Source organism: Chinchilla lanigera, unplaced genomic scaffold (assembly GCF_000276665.1).
Source record: "Chinchilla lanigera isolate Chin_1 unplaced genomic scaffold, ChiLan1.0 scaffold00050, whole genome shotgun sequence".
Classification (NCBI taxonomy): Eukaryota; Metazoa; Chordata; class Mammalia; order Rodentia; family Chinchillidae; genus Chinchilla; species Chinchilla lanigera.
In genome coordinates, this window is record NW_004955451.1 from 15,540,514 (window position 1) to 15,554,811 (window position 14,298).

At 42.5% G+C, this 14,298-nt stretch overlaps 1 protein-coding gene across 1 annotated transcript in view; it reads right to left on the bottom strand.

Annotated features, from left to right (window-relative positions):
* LOC102024969 (keratin-associated protein 4-3-like) overlaps nt 1-14,298 on the bottom strand; it is a 30,019-nt gene that overhangs the window by 7,710 nt on the left and 8,011 nt on the right. The window contains 2 exon segments of the mRNA XM_013519180.1: nt 13,470-13,474; nt 14,129-14,269. Coding sequence (XP_013374634.1) covers nt 13,470-13,474; nt 14,129-14,269 — 146 coding nt within the window.

The window sequence follows — 14,298 nt, forward strand, 5'->3', positions numbered from 1 at the left end:
AGATGGAGGTGTCTGAGAGGTTTGGAAGCCTGCCTGCCCCTGGCCCCTTTTATACCCTGCTGAATGGTTGCCCTCATCATTGGCAGCCCTCTTTCCTTGTTATTGTTTGTGTTAATAATTAGGCAGTTATCACATTAGGCAAGTGTTTTTTCCTTGTTAAGTTTTCAAGGTGATGGGAAATAGAATTTCCTCTTCCTGCTGCTTGTAGGATTCATTCACCAAGTCTCCTGATCTTCCTGCTAGGTATCTCTGTAACTTTAGTGTCAGCAAAGGCAGCTGTCTCATGACAGTCTCCCCTTGGTGGGATGTACTGTCTCCTTTTTCCTAGCACATCTGTGTGCCCTTGGGAAACAGCGTCTCCTGCAGGCCTGGAATTCTTTCTCAGACTGTATTTTCCTCTGGTGACTCCTTCCTTATGGGTCAGGTGGGCAAAGGTTTGCGTGTAACGCACAGACCCTCGGTGAGATGTGACCACAAGGGCATGTGCCCTCCTTCAGTGAACTCCTGAAGGTATGAAGCTAAGTGGTGGGGGAGTTTTTTGCTCATTCCCCCCTCAAACAGTCCTCTAGCCTGCATTTAGGGCCTCATTTGTGTGTGGGAAGGAACTGCAGAGATCCCCTGTACCATGGGGCTCAGGCCCCTCAACTCCCCACTGTGTCGAGAAGGGTTTCCTTGTGCCTTCCACAGCCAGTCTTTCTGGCTTTAACAAGCCCTGTTGACTCAAGCGCTCCCTCTAAGATTCAGCTGACCCGAGTTGACTAAGAGTCTTGCTACCTTGCTGTAACTCGCATCCTGCCGTCTCACTCCGCTCAGTTGCTGGGCTCTCAAGAAGCAATGCACACTCTCTTTCAGCATGATTCAAGTCACTGGTTTGGATCTAGGTTCTGTTGTTTGGACCTGAAGGGTCCCCCAGAACTTTCATGCTGGCACAGCTGAGTCTTTGGGAGGGTGGTTGGGTTAGGAGCACCATACTCCTCCACGGATTCTTCCAGGGGTGAGTTCAAGGGCCGAGTGTTCTTTTAGGAGGCAGGTCCTGGTTGGAGGCAGGTCACTGGGAGCGTGACCTGGAAGGGTTCGTGTCCCCCACCACCACTCCTTCCTTCTCCCTCCGCTTCCTGGCTGCCATGACAAGAGCAGCCTCCCTCCCCGATCCTTTCACCATTCTACTTCTGCGTTGGAGCCAAGCAGGCATGGACGGAAAACCTGAATCTAACACAGCTCTCCTTGCAGTCGCGGGTGCCGGGCATTTTGTCCAGCAATGAGAACGGTGACAAAGAGCCCTTTCATTTTCAAAGTGCACAAAAAGAAACCAAAGAAAATCCAGGAGAGAAATGAAGAAAGACAACAACAGAAATCTAGCTCAAAGGTATCAGCTTACACTTCCCCATGGTGGGGATGGAGTAAAATCTTAAACATGCGTCCGATGGGCTCCCTGGTGCCTGCTGCTTCCACGGGAGGAATCCTGCCACTTGGTTCCCCTGAGCGTCCAAAACAAGCCGAGACCAGTTGGCACGGATGGTGCCCTCCTTATATGTCTTCGTAACACTATTTAGAGACCTAGGCCTTCACCATATTCTTATCATGCTAGGTTGCTTGGCCAACACCTGATTTTCTTGCTTTTAGTTTATGTGAGTATCTGTAAACTGGACAGCATGAAAGAGTAAACTATTCTATGTGGTTGGCAGTGGGGTGGGGGGATATTGTCACTGGATTTGCTGTACAAGAGAGACAGGAGATGAAGCAGACACAGATGAAAGACTGTTGAAGTGTTGGGGGAGAGTTTTCTATATAAATATAGGGACATTAAGAAAGCCCTTTAACCAAAGCTACAAAGGCAAAGTGCATTCTCCTTATGGACTAATGCACAGAGCTGGGATGGCGAACCTTTCAGAGAAGCGTACCCAAACTGCAACCCCAAACCACTTATTTATCACAAAATGCCAACACTGCAATTAAACCCGAATACTGCGGTTTTAGTTTAGAAAAAAAAAAAAAACTCCTACATTAACATCTCTTATCATAAAAGAAAAACACAATATCAGAGCTTTTGATAACACAAGCAGCTTTTTATTGAAAGGTCAAAGTTTACATTTGGCAAAGTTTTGCACAAATCATGTGATCTTTGCTGTTGTGTGCATGCTGGTCATTTGTCAAATCTTTTTTTTATTTTAAAAAGTATAAAAAATTTTTTAGAAAAACATTAAAAACGATACAGAATTTCAAAACAAGATGATAGGACATTAACAATGGTTGTTATATTGTATATGGTTATCTTCAAAGTAGTTGCTCAGATTACCACATATGGGCATGCAAAACTGATCAAACAATTCAGCATGAACTGTTCCTTTCAATAAACCAATAGAAGTTAGTAGTGCAATTATCTTAGCTGTCTTGTGTGTATATATATATATATACATATATATATATATATATATATATGGTTTTTAAAAATTTTTTTTTCCTCTTCTTTCTTTCTTTTCTCTTTTCCCTCTCATTTGTCAAATCTTGCCTGGGGCAATTTGGCTCAAGTGCTGACAGAGAGCTCTGCATGCCCACTGCGGTGCTTGGGCAGTGCCACAAACGGCCAGTGCCGACTGCTACCTAGAACAATTCTGATTTAGTGAGTGTGGTACAGGGCCCGGGCCAGAAGGTTTTACTGGTTCTCAGGTCACCATAATGGGCAGCAAACATTGAGAGCCATCTCCGTAAACTGTCCTTATTATGCACACCACATTAATTTCAGTTGAATACAGAAGGCAATGAATAATTAAAATCTAATGGATGTTATCTAAGTAATAGAGAAAGTGATCCTGAATTGGAATTACTCAATCTGCACAGTAAAACATTGATAATCCTCTTTACCATTTTAGATCACTCTAACACCAAAAGCAACGGTCCCCCGCAGATGAAAAAGCACACCCAGGGCAGGAAGCAAAGTGGGAAATTACTGTGAATACTGCTCTGGATTTCCTAAAGAGGAAACTCCAAGCCGGGAGAGATATAGCATTCCATGTTCTCCTCACTAAATTCCACTCAAAGTCTACAGAATGAGAATTGATGATTAGCGTCTGGACTAGTCAACCTAAACTGTCTTTCTTTTATGACATAGAGTAACAGATGGGTTGTAATTTTTGTGCCTTATTTTCTTTTTGAAATGCTTTTCTTTCTTTTTAGAATGCTGGCAGACAGAGAAATCAGGCAGGTAAACACCAAGGAAATTTGATGGATGGCGTCCAGTAAACACTTGCAAATACCATTCAGGATCTGAGTTACACCTACCAGGACCTTGGACACATCATAATAGTATATTCTTCAAAGAACAGCATGCAGGAGACTTTTATTGTCTGGTATCACATATTATGCATAATCATTTTTTAAAAAATATTTGATATCTATTTTGTCTGGAGCTAACATATATTACCATAAGGTAAATTATAGTGCTTTGGATATAAGAACATGATCTAAGTAGTGATACCTACAATAGCCATAGCTAATTGGTAGAAAAATTAACAAGTTTTGTTTCAACTAAATTATTTCACAATAAAAATTAAGCACTTTAAATATATGAGAGTGTATACTGAATAATATGATATCTTGATATGATATGGGGTATGATATAAGGACAATATTTAAAGTAATAGAAATGTCCATCTCCTGTTGCTGGAATTTCTCATTTATCTTGAAATATTCTCATTCATTGCTTATTTAAATTATTCTGTAGTCTTTGAGAAAATATTTCAGTTCACCTGGATATTTTAAAACTATTTGTTATTATGAAAAACATGTATACAGTGAAACTTGTGTAAAATATACAGATATTAATAAATATAATTGCTTCATTCCCTGTGCTTCCACAACCACTTGAAACCAAGCCCGGGTCAGCATTCAGTGACTGCGTGGCACATGATGGACTGTCCTCTCACTGGCCAGCTGTCTTGCACAGCTCTCCCTCTGTACTGTTGCAAGGGCCCTGAGCGGTGGCGAAAGGTCCATGTGGCACAGCTGGTTCCACCCCCGTTCCTCATCCGTCAAGATGCCTGGGCTCTCATTCCAGTGAGGTCAGGAACCTGATACTCTCAGCAGCCCCAATGTGAACTTGAGCCCGGATCCCTCAGGGGTGACCCGCTGCCCGCCCACACTCTGATGAAGCTCCGTGGAAGCCCAGGAAGCCCAGAGTGCAGCCAGCTGTTTTGGGTCCCTGACTCACAAAAATGGTGACATAGTGCATGTATGTTGTTGTAAGCCGACAAATTCTGAAGCAATTACATAAAAGTAGACAAGTCCACAATTATCATGGGGTGAAAAACCCACAGAAGAGGAAGAAAGAAGCAAAGTGTACAGACAGGTGAATATGCTGGATTGTACCTTGTCACAAGACCTAACACTCAGGTGTTGCAGGAGATGCTCTGTTCACCAAGGTGACAGAAAGGTCCAGAAAAAGGGGCCACCAGCGTCACTGATAATTTCAGTAGTTCCTTTCCCCATAAATGGTAGAAAATACTCTTGCAGGACTTAGCTTCCAAGGCTTATAGGATGATCATGTCATCAAATAGAAAGACTCAGATGAAACCATTCCACTTAGGGTCCCATGCGGGTACAGTGACGTGATGGGTAGGAAGTTAGGAATGACAACAGTGGAGTAGTGTGAACTCATAGGGGTCTGTGGACACTGATGAGAGAATTAGGTGTTCTCACAGTAGGATAGAGAGCCCACAACTGTAGGCCCTATGGATATATCAGTGTTTATGTATGAACACAGGTATATTTAAAAGAGTTCTAAAATCCATGCAGAGAGAGCTAAGTTGCTGCAATGGAAATCCAGGTTCCCGCCTTCAGATTCCAGTCCTGACACAGTTCTCAGATCTATGACTTATCAATTGAATAAAGAGACGAGTTTTCCAGGAGAAAGGAGCACAGCAAATATATACAGTTTTGACATTTTCTAAGGTACCAACAGCAGTGGAATATCAATATTTGTTGATGTTCTTGGACGGCAGATCAGAATTGGAAATGGAAATTGACTATCAAAATACCAACATGGTCCCCATTAGAATATGGCAATTATTTTCAGAAAATAAATGAAGTCTCGGTCCAGGTGATAGCCTAGAGCCCATAGTCACTGGGTCTACAGACACACTTTGTCATTATTTACCTACTTGACAAACATAAAATGCAGCACACTTTCCTGGAGTGTAGACTAAGAACTATTATATTGAAAAGGCCAAATGAAGCTCCTGGAACTGCATAACCTTCACCACCCCAAAGAAAGCTAGTGAATAAAAATTAGAGATTAGCACCACCTTCAAGGAACTAAGAAATTCACTGGAAGTGAGTGCCATTACATTGTCATGGAATTCACTAGTTACAGATGGATCATAAAGGATAATGGATGCCCACGAGAACTATTAAAGAAAAGATCCAATTGTAGCTTATACGATAGATGTAGACTCTTGGCTAGAGCAGATTAACATAGCTTCTGGTGTGGGATGAGTGGGTACTAAATGGCTAATGGAGCTTGGATAACACTCAAGGAAGGAAAGGGCAGAGGTTGATTCAGTTCACACGGGATTCCCAGCAGTGTAGATTCACTGCCTTGCCCCAAGGCTATGTGAATTCTTCTTCTCTTGATCATAATAGAGTCCAGAGAGATGTAGCCCTTGTAGACGTGCTGCACAACAGCATGGTGAGCAAGGTGTGGATGACTATATGGTAGTCCTATCTACTGTGCCAGACACATGAGTACTATGGCCACCTCATTAAAACATAAGAGGTGTGTTTAAAAGTATGGTGAGTGATTTAAAATTTTAAAAACTATTACAGTAAAGGACACAGTGCCATGAATCCCCTTTAAAAAATGTACTTGTTGGAACACATCATCCCATGATCCTTGCCACTTTTGGAGGCAGTTTTAGACTTCTATTGGGTCTTCAGTTGTACTGTCATAGCTGCCCTCAATGTACTGAATCCGCTCAAAATGTTTGCCTTCCATGGTCATTTGGGATTCAGTGAAGAGCCGGAAGTGGCACAGTGCCAGATCTGGTGAATAAGGCAGATGCAGACACACTGTAATGTGTTTATGTCATAGAAATTTCCAAACAGCTTCCTAGTAAGTTTTCACTTGAGCACCACCAGCCAGTTGCTTGTTTCTGACTGGGATAATATTTAATTTGGGTAAAGGTCTGTCTTTTTAACTTGAACTGCCGCAGTCAATGCCGTTATATGGAATGTATAGATCAGATTTCAATTGCTGGGACAAAACACCGGGTACCCACAACTTGAAGGAGAGATTTATTTTGGCTTACAGTTTCAGAGGCTCGTTCATGGTTGGCTGTTCTAATTCAGCAACATCACAGCAGAGGACAAGGTGGAGGAAAACTGCTCAGTGCAAGATAGGGAGGAAGCAGAGGAGAAAGGGAGACAGCTTGAGAAGCAGTCTCCCCAAAAGCAATCACCCCGTGACACACTGGAGCCTCCATCTGGGCCTCATCTCTTAATAGCTCATTCAACTATGAATTCACTGATGCATGAAATGAGTCATGATACAACTGCCTTCTGAAAGCCTGACCTCTGAGTACATGAGTCTTTTAGGGGACTGTTACGATTTGTGATCTCTTCCCAAGGACTCATGCCCTCATAGGTGGGGTTTTGGGGAGGTGACTGGATCATGGGTGTGATCCTGAATTAAGGTGTGTGACAACTGGATTGGTCCACTGATTAGTTTAGTGTATCTCTGGGTGTAGATAAGGGAAGGCCTGCCCTGGGTTTGAGTGACACCCACCAACAGGCTTGTATCTTGATTGGAAATGTTGCAGAAAACCAGTATCAAACCAAATGGGAGACTCTGCACCAAGGACTTAGAAGACAACTTTTATTATGCTAGCAGGCTGGGAAACCCAGAGGTTCAAATCACCAGCCCAGAGTCAGGTTTGAGTTCAGTTTAAATATGGTTTGCAAGCAGGAAGTACAAAGCTGATAGCAAGTTATTACACGATGGTTACATGGAATACAAGAATTATGTCTTATATTTTCAGGTAGAACTGTCCTCAACAGGTTTACTAAAAGGAATTGTTTACACTGTGGAAATCAGTGTGGAGATTCTAAAGAAAACTAGGATTAGAGTTTCCACTTAACCCAGCTATTCCCCTTCTGGGTATTTTTTCCAGAAAAACTGAAAACATCATACCACAGCGATATATGTGTACCCGTGATTATAGCAGCTCAATTTGTCATAACTAAACCTTGGGAACAACCCAAATGCCCATCAGCTAAGGAATGGGTAAAAAAGATGTGGTATTTTTATTCAATGGAGTATACTCAGCCATAGAAAAAGATAAACTTGAGGGTTTTTTTTTTTTTTTTTCCAGTACCTGGAACCAAACTCACAACCTTGCACTTGCCAGGCAGGCACTGTGCCGCTGAGCTAAATCCCCAGCCCCAAACTCAAGGTTTTTGTAGGTAAATGGATGCAGCTAGAGGCCATACTCATAAATGAAAAAATCGGACCCACATATGTGAACATCATATTGTCTCCCTAGTGTAAGAACCCAAAAGAGTAAATAAAATCAAAAGGTACAATAGATATTGTGAAAGGGAAAGAAATTTCTCAATAGGAAAGAGCAACTGGGATGAGGGAAAGGAGAAAAAGAAAAAGAAAGAAGGGAAAAAAACTATATATATGTATATACAAGGATAGCTGGGATAATTGTACTGCTGACATCTATTGGTTTATTGAAAGAAACAGGTAATGCTTAAATTTTTTTGACCAATTTTGCATGCTTCTGTCCGGTAATCTGAACAACTAATTTGAAGACAACAATATGCAGTATAACCACCATTGTTGGATTCCTACCATCTTGTTTAATGAAGCTCTGTACCATTTCTAATGTTTTTAAAGTTATTTTTTATTCTCTTTAATTCTTTGATCAATCTTGCATTCTTACATCTGGTAATCTGAGCAACTTTATTGAAGATAACTGTTGGTATTAACTGTGGTGACAGGTCCCGAACGTGAGGTACCCGCGGATGAACATAAAAGTAAGAAAAAAAGAAAACCAAGTGAGACAAAATTCTGGGATCAGGGGACTTGAAGCCTCTTGGGCTGCCACCACTCTTACCAGTTCCTGTAAGTCTTTATTCAGAAAAGGACAAAAAAGCACCCATGCAAAATGCGAGAATCTTGACCAATTTGGCAAGGAAAATAAGACTTGACTAATGAGCCGTCATGTCATCATTCTTTAGGGGATAGCTCAGCAAAGCAATCAGTGTTGAGCCTGGGGATTTCAACACGTTTGCTAGACTTCCTCTAGAATCCAGCCATCAAGGCTTGGTCAGGCCTGAGGTAACACACAAAAGGGTAACTAAAGAACGACCTTCTCCACAGATAACAATATGTTATCAACAACAGCCATTGTTAATTTCCTATCATCTTGTTTTAAAATTCTGTATGGTTTTTATTGTTTTTGTGTTGTTTTGTTTTTGTCTTTGTGGTTATTATTTTGTTATTTTTTTTCTCTTTAAATTTTTTAAAAAAGAATTGTTTATCATTAGACAGAAACATTCTGGGAAGGAGGGGGTCTGAGAAGAGTAGGTAGAGTTGAAAGTGTCCTTGACTGGACCAGTCTTCCCCACACATGATTTCCTTGAAGCAAGTTGGAATCAATGCATATACTTTTAACTAAAGGAAACACAGTCAGTTTGACCCGTTATATTGTTAAAGGATAACAGCTGGGTCCAGACAGTCCAGGCTGTAGCTGAATTTAGTAAGCTAGCTACTTGACAAGCAGCAGGAGTCTATGGTCACTGGCTTCTAATTGATTTCTAACTTTTGCTCTAATATGCCTACAAGTCTGCTATTCTATGTGTGCCCTAACAGAATAAAAAGGGAAAGGAAGGTTCACTACTGTTTTGCCACACCGTGGACTGTCCATCCTCTGCCATGTCCTGCCATGCTACCCTGTCTTGGTGCCAGTATACTATGGACTGAAACCCCCACAAACTGTGAACTAAAATAAAACTTTCCTCCTTTAACTTGTAGATGTTGGGTATTTTGTCCCATGATTGAGCAAGTAACCAAGATAGGGGTATTCTTCTAAGCTAACCCATAACACTCTGGTCTCTGTTCCCAAAGTCTCATGTCATCTCATTATGTAACATGTCATATGCATCCAAAGTCTCAATAGTTCCACATTTCTCAAAAGTCCAAATTTAAAGTCTCCTCTGAGACTCAATGTGAACTATTCTTAGTTGTGAGCCCCTATAAAAAGAAAAAGGAAAAAAAAAAAAAACCCTTACATATTCTCCAGAAATAACTTCACAGTGAAAACATTCTCACTTCAAAAATAAGGAATAGGTGAATAGATAGCAAGCCAAAGAATGACTGAAGCACAGTGAAAAAAATATTTGGTTCATATCTGGCATCTGATGTCCATGGTTTTGTAATATGAGCTACAGGAGCCTTGGGTAGTCTTACCTCTGTGGCTTTGCTGATGGCAGCCCTCGTGAGCTCTCTCTTGAGCTGTCTCTGATCATTGCTAGAAGCTTTCCTCGGCAGGTGTTGCATGTATCTAGCATCCCAAACTTCCTGGAGTCTCCCCAACAGCTTCAGTCTCACCATCACAGCTTCATGCATTGTCTACTCAGGGGCGAATTGCTTGAATTCCAGGCCTTCTTTGACATGTTTGAAAGCCTCTCTGACCTTGCAACTCTTGAAACTTTCATGCCTTGAAAAGTGGTTTGATATGGGGACAATGTCCAGGGCTCATGCTACTGCAAACAGTAGTCAGGGCCCCTTGGACTGTGGGTGCAGTGGCCTCCGAGTGAATGGATGTTTGGACTCAAGGAAACACTTTTCCCTGGTGATGCTGATTGAGCAGAATACCCTGAGACTCTGTGCTCAGGTTGTCTTTCAAACAACCTTTAATTTTCACACCCTTGAGTATGAGGCAGGTGGCATCTGGCCAGTTCCTGAGATGTATTCAAGGTATCTTTCCTACTGTCCCAGGGCAAAGTACTGGACTGCTTTAATGGCACTAATCTATTCAGTAGCCACACTCTCCTTGGCCAAACTTTACATGCAGTTCTTTTCTGGAACAGGAGCAAAATTGATAAACCTTTCAGCTCTGCTTTTTGCTTCTTATTCTCATTGTAGCTGTAGCTAAAAGCAGTCAGTATTACTGAAGACATAACATGAACGTTTGGCTGCCTTGAAGTCCTCCTCCAGATTAATTAATACATCACCTTTAAATTCAGCCTCACAGAAGTTTCAGGGAATGGACAAAATGTAGACAGATTCTTTGTGAGAATGTAAGAAGATTGGCCTCTAGGTCAGTTCTAAGGAGAGTCCTATTCCCATCTGGTATCTCAAGAGTACAGTCTTTACTGTTCACACATTCTTATCAGCAGTGTGATCCGAGCTCAAGTCGCAATTGAATAACAATCTCTACTTAGAACCTTCTACCCCACCTCCAACCCAGTTCTCCAAACTTCTGAAAAACTTGCCCACAAATCAGTCCAAAAGAATTCTGAATCACATAGTCAGGTAAAGTTATAGCAATGACTATGCCTTCCCAGTACCAGTTTATTGTGTCAGTCAGATTTGCATTGCTGGGATAAAATACCTGACACAACTTGAAGGAAGAGAGGTTTCTTTCACCTTGTGGTTTCAGAGGTCTTAGCTCATGGTTGGCTGGCTCCAAGGCAAAACATCAGGGTGGAAAGACATGGCAGAGGAAATTGTCTCAACTCATGGAAACGAAGAAGCAAACACTGCCAGAAGAAAGCCAGGGCCTTAGATATTTCCTACAAAGGCATGCTTCAGCCATCAACTTCTTTCAAGTTGGCCCCGCATCCTAAGATTCAATACTTCCACGGAGTGACTCATGTATAAGTCAGTGCCCTGATGATTTAACCACTCTCTCAGAGCCACACCTCTGAACCCAAGAGTTAAGCCACTGGGGGACTTTTGATCCAAGCCATTACTTAAGGGCTCAAGAGTATGTGATCTAATGCTCTGGAACCCGATACAGCTGGGATCAATAGACTTCATATACTGCACAGTGAGTGTGGAGTCATGAGCGTCACTTCCCACTTTATACTGAAGCATCCAGAAGGTGATAGACACACAGTATGATGCCACCATGTCTTGAAGCCATGGCCCAGGTGCCAGCTGGAATTGCTACCCAGTGAGGATGGAACTCAACCCTTCTGCATGCTGATTCCAAACTAAGGGAATGACCATTAAGTGGGACTGCATCCCCATAGTTAGAAACATCAATACCAAGATTAAGACATCAAAACAAGAATCACTTCATTTACCTAAATGCCCAGTGGCACATCTGAGGGAATCTGTATTTCTTCCACATAAATTTAGCCTCTGTGGAAGGAGATATTCTGGATCCAGAGGTGAGGGGATTCCAAGGGGCGTAGAAAGGGTCTCAGTGGAATGAAAGTTGTGGTCTTCACCTTATCACTCGTGATGCCTTCTCCTTTGCCTTTGTTGCCTAGGGTTGCCTTTGCTATTCTATGTCTCTTCTGTTTCTGGATGGATTTTAGGAACGTTTTCTCTAGATCTATGAGGTACGCTAATGGTATTTTGATCAGGATTGCATTAAATCTGTATAATAGTTTTGGGAGTATGGACATTTTCACTACATTGGCTCTTCCTACCCATGAGCAAGGGATTTCTTCTCATTTTCTGATATCCTCTTTGATCTCCTTTTTCAGAGTGCTGTAATTTTTAGCATGTAGATCCTTTACTTCCTTTGTCAGAATGGTTCCTAAGTATTTCATTTTTTTGGATGCTATTGTGAAGGATTTCCTTAATTTCTCTCTCAGAGAGTTTATTGTTTGTGTACAGGAATGCTGTTGATTTTTGAGTGTTGACTTTGTGTCCAGCTATGCTACTGAATTTGGTTATTGAATCTATAAGCCTTTTGGTGGAGTTTTTGGGGTCTTCTATGCAGAGTATCATGTCATCTACCAGTAATCACAGTTTAACTTCTTCCTTTCCTATCTTTATTCCATTAATTTCTCTCTCTTGTCTAATTATTCTGGCTCGTGTTTCCAGACTATATTGAACAGGAGTGGTGATAGTGGACATCCTTGTCTTGTTCCTGATTTTAGAGTGAAAGCTTTCAGTTTGTGTCCATTTAGAATGAAGTTGGCTGTTGTTTCTCAAAGATGGCTTTTATCAGACTGAGGTAAAGACCATCTATTCTGATTTTCTGGAGGGTATTTATCATGAATGAGTGTTGGACTTTGTCAAAAGATCTTCCTGCATTTACTGAGTGATCATGTAATTTTTGTCTTTGGTTTAGCTGATTCTTGTTTTGTTTTGTTTTGTTTTGTTTTGTTTCTCAGTGCTAGGGGGCATACTTGATGATACATGCATAGCGATGTTTATAGCAGCACAACTCATAATAGTTAATCCTGGAAACAGCCTGTAAGAGCATCAAAACATGAATAGGTAAGAAAATGTGCTGTCTATACATAATGGAATACTACTTGACTAGAAAGAAAGATAAATTTGACACATTTGTAGGAGTAAGGATGCACCTGGAAAATATGTTGAGTGAAATAAGTCAGACAGAAGCTTGAATATCATATGGTGTGTGTCATTAGAGTAAGGCAAAGTACAAACACACAGCATAACGACAGACTGATAGACGGGGACAAGGGGATGGACCTCTTGCAAATGGGAAGGGGTCCAGGAGGCCGGGGGTGAGGGAGAAGGCGGGGGAGGGGAAACCTGAAGATTTGAGATGTGCCATCGGCAGGTACCAAATTCCCGCAATGACGTAAACATTAGATGTGTGTTGTAACATGTGCTAAGAGTAATAATAACAGTGACAGTGCAAGGGGAAGCGGGACTTTGAGGTGGAGGGAGGGAAGAGGGGGAGGCGTGCGGGAAGGGAGGCGATTAAAGAGGGTGGTAGGTACGGACACCGCTCCCCAGATTGCAAACTTGAGGCACTGCAAGCACATCTTAACAAAATAAAAAAGAAAGGCCCAGAGTGACTCACTTCTCTCTAAGTGCCCATGGTGGTAGAGTTTCATGGTGGGCAGGAAGGCAGGAAAGAAAACTGGGCCGAGAGCTGTATGACTTACAAAATTCTGTGGGTGCTTGTGAGCGAACTGCGCGTTCCTCACATTAGGACAGTGGCCAACTAACGTGGCAGATTCGGTGGGTATGCGTGGAGTGGTATGTTTAAAGGAGCTGAAGAATAAATAAGCCAAGGGTGAGATAAGCTGCTCAGTGGAAACCCATGGTCCCTCCTCCAGCTCTCAGTGCTGACCCAGGGCTCAGACCTTCAGCTAACCCAGTCCTGAGAAAGAGGCCAGGCCCCCAGGAGAAAACCAACAGGAAATACATGTGACAGTACCATCTCCAGTCCACTCCCTGTGGCACTATAGCAAATGCAGAAGCAGAACACAGTGGTACCTCAGTTCACGAACTTGCTTCTTCCCACGACTCTGCCTGCAAGCCAGTTGCACCACAACCAATTCAAATGCAATTGTTGGGTTCAGCCTTGACCTTGGGAAATTTGATCCAGCTCTCACCCAGTTCAGTTTGCAACGCAGAGAGATAAGCTTCACTCACCTGCCCAGAGAAAATCCCCAGGCAGATGCAGGTGCCGCTCCGAGACCCACCCTCCCGTATTAGATGAACATGTGCTATGGGAACAGAGCAAACGCATCTGAAAGTCCGTTCTGTGATCCTCTCATTCTTTAGAGACGGCTCACCCCAAAACTGCTATATAAGGATAACAACTCAAGAAGGAAAAATGAGGACACGTGACACACTTATATTTCTGTGCTTCAAAATTTGGATTTATTTAAAGTGAAGGAATATGTCCGTATGAGAAAATATGAGCATGAACAAGCATTCCATGAGAGTGACATGACAGTTAACAGGCCTCAAAGAAAATTAAAACTTGTGTCATTTGAGAGAGAGGGGGGAGGGAGAGACAGGGAGTACCTCAGGGGATGAGAGAATACGTCTAGAATCCCAAATCAATCTTAACTAAGTTTCAGGCTTACTCAGGCTCTTAGGAATGGGTGTTGAGCAAGAACAGAAACATGCAGGTCAAAGCACTCAGCGGCAAGAACCACTGGGACATGTGGAGGCAACAACAGGTAGTCTAGCAGCAGGAGGGGCGGCAGCAGCTAGAGATGCAGCAGCTGGGCCTGCAGCAGCTGGACACGCAGCAGCTGGGGCGGCAGCAGGTGGTCCTGCAACAGGTCCTCTCACAGCAGCTGGGCTGGCAACAGCTGGGCCTGCAGCAGCTAGAGATGCAGCAG